The sequence below is a fragment of the Neoarius graeffei genome, chromosome 15 (genome assembly GCF_027579695.1).
Source record: "Neoarius graeffei isolate fNeoGra1 chromosome 15, fNeoGra1.pri, whole genome shotgun sequence".
NCBI lineage: Eukaryota > Metazoa > Chordata > Actinopteri > Siluriformes > Ariidae > Neoarius > Neoarius graeffei.
In genome coordinates, this window is record NC_083583.1 from 71711441 (window position 1) to 71722980 (window position 11540).

General features: G+C 51.5%; 1 protein-coding gene across 3 annotated transcripts in view; it reads right to left on the reverse strand.

Moving 5' to 3' along the window:
• The window catches only part of ccdc50a (coiled-coil domain containing 50a), a 72624-nt gene extending 61343 nt beyond the window's left edge, over positions 1-11281 (reverse strand). For all 3 annotated transcript variants that reach the window (XM_060941827.1, XM_060941826.1, XM_060941825.1), the window contains exon 1: positions 11132-11281. In XM_060941827.1, the coding sequence (XP_060797810.1) occupies positions 11132-11180 (49 nt within the window). In that variant the 5' untranslated portion in view covers positions 11181-11281. The remainder of the gene's footprint in view (positions 1-11131) is intronic.
• Between the last annotated feature and the right edge of the window lie 259 nt (positions 11282-11540).

Below are 11540 nucleotides of genomic sequence, written 5' to 3' on the forward strand. Positions count from 1 at the left end.
TAGCCTGACAGGCACTTCAGCATGTCTCCTGAGCAAAAAGGAATGAAGAACCCAGAACAGACTGTGCAGTTATACAAAAACAATCCAGACAATCTGTCTCTCTTTCTCTCTCTCTCTCTCTCTCCTTGTCTCTATCTCTCTCTCCCCCAAGTCTCTGACTCTCCCATCTCTTTCTCTCGCTTCCTCTCCCTGCCTCTCTCTCTCTCCCCCGTGTGTCTCTCTCCCTCCCTCCATCTCTCTCTCTCCCTCCCCGTGTGTGTCTCTCTCTTTCTCTCTCTCTCCCTCCCCGTGTGTGTCTCTCTCTTTCTCTCTCTCTCCCTCCCCGTGTGTGTCTCTCTCTTTCTCTCTCTCTCCCTCCCCGTGTGTCTCTCTCTCTCCCCCTTTCCTCACGTCTCTCTCTCCCTCCCTCTTCCCCTCTCTCCGTGTGTGTCTCCCTCCCTTCCTCTCCCCCCTCTCTCCCTCCCTCTCCCCATCTCTCCGTGTCTCTCTCTCCCTCCCTCTCCCCAACTCTGTGTCTCTCCCTCCGTGTCTCTCTCTCTCCCTCCCTCCCTCTCCCCCCTCTCTCAGTGCATCTCACTCTCCCTGCCTATCCCCCTCTCTCTATGTGTCTCTCTCCCTCCATCTCCCCCTCTCTCCATGTGTGTCTCCCTCCCTCCCCCTCTCCTCGTGTCGCTCTCTCCCTCCCTCTTCCCCTCTCTCCATGTGTGTCTCCCTCCCTTCCTCTCCCCCCTCTCTCCCTCCCTCTCCCCATCTCTCCGTGTCTCTCTCTCCCTCCCTCTCCCCAACTCTCCGTGTCTCTCCCTCCGTGTCTCTCCCTCCGTGTCTCTCTCTCTCCCTCTCCCCCCTCTCTCCGTGCATCTCACTCTCCCTGCCTATCCCCCTCTCTCTATGTGTCTCTCTCCCTCCATCTCCCCCTCTCTCTATGTGTGTGTCTCCCTCCCTCCCCCTCTCCTCGTGTCTCTCTCTCTCCCTCCCTCTTCCCCTCTCTCCATGTGTGTGTCTCCCTCCCTTCCTCTCCCCCCTCTCTCCATGTGTGTGTCTCCCTCCCTTCCTCTCCCCCCTCTCTTTGTGTGTCTCCCTCTCTCCCTCCCTCTCTCTCCCCAACTCTCCGGGTCTCTCTTTCCCTCCGTGTCTCCCTCTCCGGGTCTCTCTTTCCCTCCGTGTCTCTCTTTCCCTCCGTGTCTCCCTCTCCGTGTCTCTCTTTCCCTCCGTGTCTCCCTCTCCGGGTCTCTCTTTCCCTCCGTGTCTCCCTCTCCGGGTCTCTCTTTCCCTCCGTGTCTCTCTCTCTCTCCCTCCCTCCTCTCTCCGTGCATCTCACTCTCCCTGCCTATCCCCCTCTCTCCATGTGTCTCTCTCCCTCCATCTCCCCCTCTCTCCATGTGTCTCTCTCCCTCCATCTCCCCCTCTCTCCATGTGTGTCTCCCTCCCTTCCTCTCCCCCTCTCTGTGTGTCTGTCTCTCTCTCTCCCTCCCTCTCCCCATCTCTCCCTCCCTCTCCCCAACTCTCCGTGTCTCTCTCCCTGTGTGTATCTCTCTCTCCCTCTCCCCATCTCTCAGTGTCTCTCTCTCTCTCCCTCCCTCTCCCCAACTCTTGGTGTCTCTCTCCCTGTGTGTGTCTCTCTCTCTCCCTCTCCCCATCTCTCAGTGTCTCTCTCTCCCTCCCTCTCCATGTCTCTCTCCCTGTGTGTCTCTCTCTCTCCCTCCCCCCTCTCTCCGTGCATCTCACTCTCCCTGCCTCCCCCCCCCGTGCATCTCACTCTCCCTGCCTCTCCCCCCCTCCGTGTCTCCCCCCCCCTCCGTGCATCTCACTCTCCCTGCCTCTCCCCCCCGTGTGTCCCCCCTCCGTGTGTCCCTCTCCCCCCCGTGTGTCCCTCTCCCCCCCGTGCATCCCCCCCTCCGTGTGTCCCTCTCCCCCCGTGCATCTCACTCTCCCTGCCTATCCCCCTCTCTCCATGTGTCTCTCTCCCTCCATCTCCCCCTCTCTCCATGTGTGTCTCCCTCCCTTCCTCTCCCCCCTGTGTGTCTGTCTCTCTCCCTCCCTCTCCCCAACTCTCCCTCCCTCTCCCCAACTCTCCGTGTCTCTCTCCCTGTGTCTCTCCCTCCCTCTCCCCAACTCTCCGTGTCTCTCTCCCTGTGTGTGTGTCTCTCTCCCTCTCCCCATCTCTGTCTCTCTCTCTCCCTCCCTCTCCCCAACTCTCCATGTCTCTCTCCCTGTGTGTCTCTCCCTCTCCCTCCCCCCTCTCTCCGTGCATCTCACTCTCCCTGCCTATCCCTCTCTCTCCGTGTGTCCCTCTCCCCCCCGTGCATCTCACTCTCCCTGCCTATCCCCCTCTCTCCATGTGTCTCTCTCCCTCCATCTCCCCCTCTCTCCATGTGTGTGTCTCCCTCCCTTCCTCTCCCCCCTCTGTGTGTCTGTCTCTCTCTCCCTCCCTCTCCCCAACTCTCCATGTCTCTCTCCCTGTGTGTGTCTCTCTCTCTCCCTATCTCTGTGTCTCTCTCCCTGTGTGTCTCTCTCTCCCTCCGTGTGTCTCGCCCCCCTCCGTGCATCTCACTCTCCCTGCCTATCCCCCTCTCCCCCATGCATCTCACTCTCCCTGCCTATCCCCCTCTCTCCGTGTGTGTCTCTCTCCCTGTGTGTCTCTCTCTCCCTCCGTGTGTCTCGCCCCCCTCCGTGCATCTCACTCTCCCTGCCTATCCCCCTCTCCCCCGTGCATCTCACTCTCCCTGCCTATCCCCCTCTCTCCGTGTGTGTCTCTCTCCCTCCCTCTCCCCTCCGTGAATCTCACTCTCCCTGCCTATCCCCCTCTCCCTCCCTCTCCCCATGTCTCTCCCTCCCTCTCCCTCCCCATGTGTCCCCCCCTCCCTCCCTCTCCCCATGTGTCTCTCTCTCTCCCTCCCTCTCCCCATGTGTCTCTCTCTCCCTCTGTGTGTCCCTCTCTCCCTCCCTCCCTCTCTCCCCTCTCTCCATGTGTCTCTCCCTCTGTGTCCCTCTCTCCCTCCCTCCATGTGTCTCTCCCTCCCTCCATGTGTGTCTCTCCCTCTCTCTCCATGTGTCTCTCCCTCTCTCTCTCCATGTGTCCCTCCCTCCCTCTCTCCATGTGTCCCTCCCTACCTCTCTCCCACTCTCTCCATGTGTCCCTCTCCATGCGTGTGCCTCTCTCCCCCCCTCCCCTCCGTGTGTGCCCCTCCCCCCTCTGTGTGTGCCCCTCCCTCCTCTCCGTGCGCCCCCCGTATGTGCCTCCCCCGTGTGTGTCTCCCCCCTCTCCTTGTGTGTCTCTCCCCTCTCCTTGTGTGTCTCTCTCCCCCTCTCCCTTGTGCCTCTCTCTCCCCCTCCTCTCCTTGTGTCTCTCTCTCTCCCCCCCTCCTTGTGTCTCTCTCTCCCCTCCCTCTCTCCATGTGTCTCTCTCTCCCCCTCCCTCTCTCCGTGTGTGTCTCACTCTCCCTGCCTATCCCCCTCTCTCCGTGTGTCTCTCTCTCTCTCCCTCCCTCTCCCCATGTCTCTCTCCCTCCGTCCCTCCCTCTCCCCCCTCTCTCGTGTGTGTGTCTCTCCCTCCCTCTCTCCATGTGTCTCTCTCTCTCTCTCCATGTGTCCCCCTCTCTCCCCCCTCCGTGTGTCTCTCTCCCCCCCTTCTCCGTATGTCTCTCTCTCTCTCCCTCTTCTTCGTGTGTGTCTCTCTCTCCCCCTCTTCTCCGTGTGTGTCTCTCTCTCCCCCTCTTCTCCGTGTGTATGTCTCTCTCTCCCCCCCTTCTCCGTGTGTATGTCTCTCTCTCCCCCCCTCCATGTGTCTCTCTCCCCCCTCCATGTGTGTCTCTCTCTGAGAGATGAGTTGTCTTCTTTTTTTAATAAAATCCTGTGTAAATTCAAATAGTAGCCTATTATTTGATTCTGTCTGACATTGAGCAAGCCAACAATTTTGTAGCATTGCCTATAGCTCCGTCAGTTTAGATTACACTTTCATATCAACGTCACTTCTGAATGTGGAATGCAGAGAAACTACAAGTAACCAAGTTAGATTTGACATCAAACTGTCAAAAAGATAATGGATCAGTGGCTGAAGACCGGGTCAGTTAAAAGAAAAGCACAAGGAAAATCTGACACAAACAAGGACAAAGTGCAAAGACATGATGATTCTTTGTTTGAGAAAATAAAGCAGCGCAACCGGATCAGTGTGGCCCCCAATATGACATTAAAACTATCCAGTTTGGAGCCAGACATTACTTCAGTGATGTATCAGAATAAGCAGCACCATTCTTCCCATTAAGAGAAGGACAACAATGAGTGAGTTGGCAATACTATTTGTAAAACTGTCATTTCATTAGTGTGCACTTTAGGCTCATTGTTTTTTTGTTCAGGATATTTAGGGAGTTAGGTGGTCCACGAAAATTTTTTATTTTTTTTTAACAGATAAAGTGGTCCTTGGTCTGAAAAAGTTTGAGAAACAGTGGTATCGTTACGGCTAGCTAGCATTATTAAAAACAAAATCTCGCAATGGCTAATTAAAACTGCAAAACAACAGCTGAAAAACAAACACCACAGGGCGATAATATTGCAGGTTTGCAGTTATTTAGCACAAAAGTCTTTTAGCACAAGATCCAAGAACACTTATTTCCACACTATGCTGGATATCATAGTATATATACACATCCATTTCTGTTCACAGAATGCTCAATTAAAAGAGAACAATAAGATGAGAAAAGTGAAATTTTTTGCCATCTATCCCATTGATATTTCAACGACAGGTTTAAAGAATGATGTAAAAACACAATAGACTTTTTTATTATTATTATTATTATTATTATTATTATTATTCAAATAAAGTGCAAGCTGTTCTTGATCTGATGAACTTGCGCGAACTTGCTAATCTGTGCACTGCGTTTTTTTTTTTTGCACAATCTACAAATGAGTGTTTGTGGTATACTGATTTGATAATTTTAGTGTTAAATAACGTTTCTTTAGCAGTTGATGGCATTGAACAAAACTATTTAAATCAAATATAAACATGCTGCAACAAAGTGAATTTCCCTGTAAACTCTCCACAGCTTTGAGACTTGTCTTGATCAAACAACCAGTGCATCTTAGCATCATCTCTTCTTGCTTCACGATTGCCGTATTATAAACATTTGATATATTAATTTTGGTTGTTTTATCATTCCTGAACATTTATATTGCACTTTAATTGCCATTCATTCTAAAATCCTTGAGTGGAAGTTTCTTTCATTTGCTTACACATCACAACTGTTGGTTACTAAGGAGACATGATTCACTTCTCATTGAAATTGGTCTTTTTTCAGTGAAAGACTTTGTGGCTTTATTAAATCAAATACATATGAAAACAGTAATACGTGATATCAAATGGACTTAATAATTTGAATAAATCTTTAGGAACAGATTCCGCTCTTAGTCGGCAAAACATGTCAAGCAGGGAAAGAGACATAATTAACTCCGGTTTAATTAATTCGGCAAATGTGTAATTATTGACAGTCCGTTGAATTTGTAATATGATCAGAAGTGACTGAAGTTATCTGTGAAGGTGCCCACAATTCAAGGTTTGTTATGGCTTAACTACAAATATCCAAAGACTCCAAAGAATTGGTGTGGCAGCAGGGGCGTGGCCGAGCGTCGGTCTGTGAATGGAGGACTGAGTCAGGGAAGGCGAGTGGTCGTGTCACTACACCTATTGTCAAGTAACATGTGTTTGTGTGTCTCCTTCAGTGACCGCGCCCAATAAAAGGAGGTCGGCACCGAGGGCTCGTTAACAGCCTGTGTGTGTGCGTGCGTGCGTACGAGTGTGTTTCTTGAGCCCTATGTTGAAAAGCTATAAAATAAAAAACCCACTTCAATGCAAACAGCCGTCTGCCGTGCTTCTGTGCTCCACCCACACCAGGGTCTCGCTACAGTGGTGCTGAAACCTGGGACGAGTGCAGAAGGGAACAGCCCCATGGAGTCCTCCTCACTGTTCTAGGACCTCATCCATGCCCTCGCCACAGCCCAGCAGAACCAGCACCAAGCGCTGGTCGCCCTCCAGAAGGAGCAAGAACAACGGTTCGAAGCCTTGATGCTGGCCCAACAGGAAGACCGCCAGGCGTTCCGGCACCTGCTCGCATCGTCGGGGCCCACGACCGCCACTGGAGAGGACCCTCCCCACCTCACCCTATTGAAGATGGGCCCGCACGACGACCCGGAAACCTTCCTCGCGCTCTTTGAGCAGGCAGCGGAGACGTGAGGTTGGCCGGTGGACCAGCGCATGGCACGCCTCCTCCCCCTGCTGATGGGCAAGGCGCAGCTGGCCGCGCTGCAGCTCCCCGCCGACAGCCGGCTCGTATACACGGACCTTCGGAGAGCCATCCTCCAATGTGTCAGCCGCTCCCCAGAGCAACAACGGCAGCGCTTCCACTCACTGCGCTTGGTGAAGGTTGGCCGGCCGTTCACTCGCGTTCGGGCAGCAACTCCGGGACGCCTGCCAGCGGTGGCTGAGGGCAGACGACCACGACGCAGAGGGAGTGATCAACCTGGTGACACTGGAACAGCTCGTCACACGACTTCTGGAAGGACCGGAGGAGTGGGTCCAGTGTCATCGCCCAGCATCTCTGGACCAGGCGATCGAGCTGGCAGAGGACCACATGGCGGCGGTTCCGATGGCAGGAAGGCGTGCCTCCTCTTCTCCTCTCTCTCTCCCTCTGCTTCCCGTCCTCGCTCCATTCCCCCACCACGGGGGGTGGCTCCCCCCCAGCCAGCCTGGTGCACCCGTGGTGTCCTCCCGTTTCCCCCTTCCCTTGTCTGTGTCTCCTCCCCCTCAGGTGAGTGATGTCCGTAACACCGGTGCAGAGGGACAGCCTGGGCCGGTGTGCTGGCGCTACGGGGAGCCGGGACATCTCCAACATCAGTGCTCCGCGATGGAGGTGGGCGCGGTGGTCCTGGTCCCCCACGCGCCAGAAACCGCCCTCGATCGGGCTGAAGCATATCGAATACCGGTAAGTTTCCAAGGGGATACGTATCAGGCTTTGGTGGATTCTGGCTGTAATCAGACCTCAATCCACCAAAGCCTGGCGCAAGGTGAGGCATTGGGGAGAGCACGAATGGTGAAGATGCTGTGTGTGCATGGAGATGTTCACAACTACCCTTTAGTGTCGGTCCACATTCTATTTCGAGGGGAAAAACATAGTGTAAAGGCAGCAGTTAACCCTCGTCTCACCCACTCGCTAATTTTGGGGACTGACTGGCCAGGGTTTAAGGAGTTAATGACGCACATAGTGAAGAGTGGGTCCTGCAGTAATTCATCTGGGGAAAGCCCCGGAGTAGCATTGGCGGGAGAAGCTGTCACAGAGCCGTCTACGTCAGCACTGCGTCCAGGCGATACTCGGAGTGAGGAGCGCCCCGCCCCTCCTCCCTCTCTCAGGGATTCCCTTGGGGATTTCTCTTGGGGATTTCCCATTAGAGCAGTCGCGAGACGGGACTCTGCGGCATGCATTTGACCAAGTGAGAGTAATCGATGGTCAAGTTCTCCAGCCAAATGCGATGCCGGCCTTCCCCTACTTTGCTATTATTAAGGATAGGCCATACCGAGTAATGCAGGACACTCAAACTGAAAAGACAATGCAGTTATTAATTCCAAAGAGCCGCCGGGGACTCGTATTCCAGGCGGCTCACTTTAATCCCATGGCCAGACACTAAGGGCAGGATAAGACACTAGCCCGAATAATGGCCCGGTTCTATTGGCCAGGGATTCGCGGGGATGTCCGTCGGTGGTGTGTGGCGTGCCGCAAATGCCAATTAGTAAATCCCGCGGCCACTTCAAAAGCACCTTTGCGCCCTCTCCCTTTAATCGAGACCCCTTTTGAAAGAATTGGGATGGATCTCGTCGGGCCATTAGATCGGTCACCACGGGGATATCACTTTATTTTAGTTCTGGTGGACTATGCAACGCGGTATCCAGAAGCAGTGCCTCTCCGCAGTATCTCAGCACGCAGTATTGCAGAGGCGCTCTTCCACTTTACTCCCGGGTCGGGATTCCAAAAGAAATTCTGACAGACCAGGGCACTACGTTCATGTCACACACACTGCGCGAGCTGTATAGGCTATTGGGGATTAAGCCTATCCGCACCAGCGTCTATCACCCACAAACAGATGGCTTAGTAGAACGGTTTAATCGAACTCTCAAAAATATAATTCGGAAGTTCGTAAGCGAAGATGCACGTAATTGGGATAAGTGGCTCGAGCCCCTGTTATTTGCAGTATGAGAGGTCCCGCAAGCCTCCACAGGGTTTTCACCGTTTGAATTGTTATATGGGCGTAAGCCGCGTGGCATTTTGGACATGCTACATGAAAATTGGGACCTTCACCCAGTAAGAACGAAATTCAATACGTTCTCGACCTGCGTGCCAAGCTCCACACTCTCACGCACTTAGCCCAGGAGAATTTGCGGCAGGTGCAAGAACGTCAAGTCCGACTGTACGACAGGGGCACGCGCCTTAGGGAGTTCACACCAGGAGACAAAGTACTTGTGTTTTTGCCCACGTCGAGCTCCAAATTGGTCGCTAAGTGGCAAGGACCCTTCGAGGTCACACGGCGAGTTGGGGATGTCGACTATGAGGTGAGGCGAACGGACAGGGGTGGGGCATTACAGATCTACCACCTCAATCTATTAAAACATTGGAATGAGGAAGTCACTGTGGTGTTGGTGTCAGTAATTCCGGAGAAGGCGGAGTTGGGGCCAGAGGTTCAAAAAAGAAAGTTGACCTCGCCTACTACTCCGGTCCCCTGTGGAGACCACCTCTCCCCGACCCAGCTCACAGAGGTAGCCCAGTTTCTGACGTGTTTTTGCCCCTGCCCAGCCACACCCACCTCAGGCTCCCCGGCCTGAGTCGGGCGGTGGGGGTATGTGGCAGCAGGGGCATGTGGCAGCAGGGGCGTGGCCGAGCGTCGGTCTGTGAATGGAGGGTGGAGTCAGGGAAGGTGAGTGGTCATGTCACTACACCTGTTGTCAATTAACGTGCGTTTGTGTGTCTCCTTCAGTGACCGCGCCCGATAAAAGGAGAGTGAGAAGGGGAGGTCGGCACCGAGGGCTCGTTAACAGCCTGTGTGTGTGCGTGCGTGTGTGAGAGAGTGAGAGTTTCTTGAGCCCTATGCTGAAAAGCTATAAAGAACCCACTTCAACGCAAACAGCCGCCTGCCATGCTTCTGTGCTCCACCCACACCAGGGTCTCACTACAATTGGATTTTCAGTCCACGTTTCATGGATCAACAACTGATCCTTAACACGCACAGCAGCAGAAATTCTGGCTTCCAGTCCATAAGCAATCATAATAAACCCCTTCTTATATCAAGATGAGTATTTTTTCCCCCAATTACTGTGACCATATTCCAGAGTTGTGCTAAAAGATTTTTGTGCTAAATAACCGGATACCATATTGCAGATGTACCTATAATATTGCAGATATCACCAACATGGTCTGTATTTTTGGCAGTTTTAGCTAGATAGGTAGCAGGCGGCACGGTGGTAGGTAGCAGGCGGCACGGTGGTAGGTAGCAGGCGGCATGGTGATGCAGTGGTTAGTCAACTGGGGACTTTCTCTGTGGAGTTTCCATGTTCTCTGCGTGCCTTTAAATTGCCACTAGGGGACAAAGTGTTTTGAATTTGAATACATGGGTTTCCTCCAGGTGCTCCGGTTTCCTCCCACAACCCCAAGACATGAAAATTAGATCAACTGCCTACTATAAATTGCCCATTGGTGCAAATGTGAGAATGAATGGTTGTTTGTGTCTGTGATAGAACCCATTTTCCCTCCAAAATCAGCTGCATCATGCAACAAACCTCAACCGAATACATTTCATTTACACATGTCAAGAAATGTATATTATTCAGAAATGGTATTTTCTGTAATCTTGGACATCAGTATTACATTTGATATTTTAGACAACATTTTTGTCTCCTTTTTTTTTTAAAAATTGTTCGGGTATAATTTCAGGTGTTATATGTTGTGTGTTATAGTATTCACATAGACACTCCATTTCCTTGTAAATGTGATATTTACAAAAAAAAAAAAAATCCATCCATTATCCGTAACCACTTATCCTGTGCAGGGTCGCAGGCAAGCTGAACCCTATCCCAGCTGACTATGGGTGAGAGGCAGGGTACACCCTGGACAAGCTGCCAGATCACAGCAGGGCCGACACATAAAGAAAGACAACTATTCACACCTACAGTCAATTTGGAGACACCAGTTAACCTAACCTGTATGTCTTTGGACTGTGGGGGAAACCGGAGCACCCGGAGGAAACCCACGCAGACACGGGGAGAACATGCAAACTCCGCACAGAAAGGCCCGGGTCAGCTGCTGGACTCAAACCCAGAACCTTCTTGCTGTGAGGCGACAGTGCTAACCACTACACCACCGTGGCAACATTTACAAAAAAATGTAATTTTAAATTAAAATAAATCCAGATATGCATGAAAGGGTTAATAACCATTTTATCGACTCTAATACGGGCCAAAACAATGGGATCTTGAACAACCCTTTGATTTTATTATAAGGTTTGAGATCAATATACACAACAGATTACTAATACAAAATTAATATACAGAGATTTAGAAAGAAAAAGTGGCAGTGTAAAGTCTGCTGACATAAGACACAGCTCTCAGAGGTCACCTGCCAGATATCTTATTTGTGTTGATCCCTAACGCTTTGTTTATTTAGATAAAATTGGAGCTGTGAGGAAAATAATACACAATAAACAACAGCATGTTGTGTACCAGCGACTGAACCAATGCGACACCATGCCATCTACATCATCAATAAAAGACTGTGCTCGTGTATACACCAGGACAACCACAGTAATGCTGGTGTGTATGGTGCATGAACACGTAGACTACTCCTGAGTTAGAAAGCAAGCTTTAATTATTCCTGTATTATGGCAGGAAGTCAAAGCTCTAATCCCTGCAGCTGCGTGGCAGCATAGATTATGGTGCTGCAGCAGATTTTTTTTTTCGCGCAATGACACCACTAAACTGTGTGTAGAAAATCCGAGAAGGTAAATGGAAGCGTATAGGCTGTTTAATTTTACAGCATATGTCACAAACATGTCAAAGAAGTCATCAATAACTCGAGCGCAGCCGCATCACTCTTCTACTCACCCTCTCTGACGCCAGGGAGCCTTTTCTGATCGATACTTCTATCCTCCATGTTATTACAGATAAGAGCGGTTTCGGCTTCAAGGAAGAATGATTTTAAGGCAGGTTTCTGTTTTTGGTTTCAATACCCTCCGTCCCTCTCGCTCTCTCGCCCCTCCTTCTACATTACAACAGGGCCGTATTTCAGTCACATTTTACGGCAACGGATTTGCGACAGTCGCTGCGGTACGGCTCTGTCACGCGGCAATGAGAACCCTTTCCTTCAGAGGTGTAAGAATTGGCTCGTACAGTTTCACAAAATGTTCCTTTCGAGGGACAACAGCTTGTCAGTGGGACAGTACCCACTAAGGTACTTATTTGTGTCCTTGTTTGGGAACATGTATGTGCCTTTTTGTCCCTAAAAACGTAAACA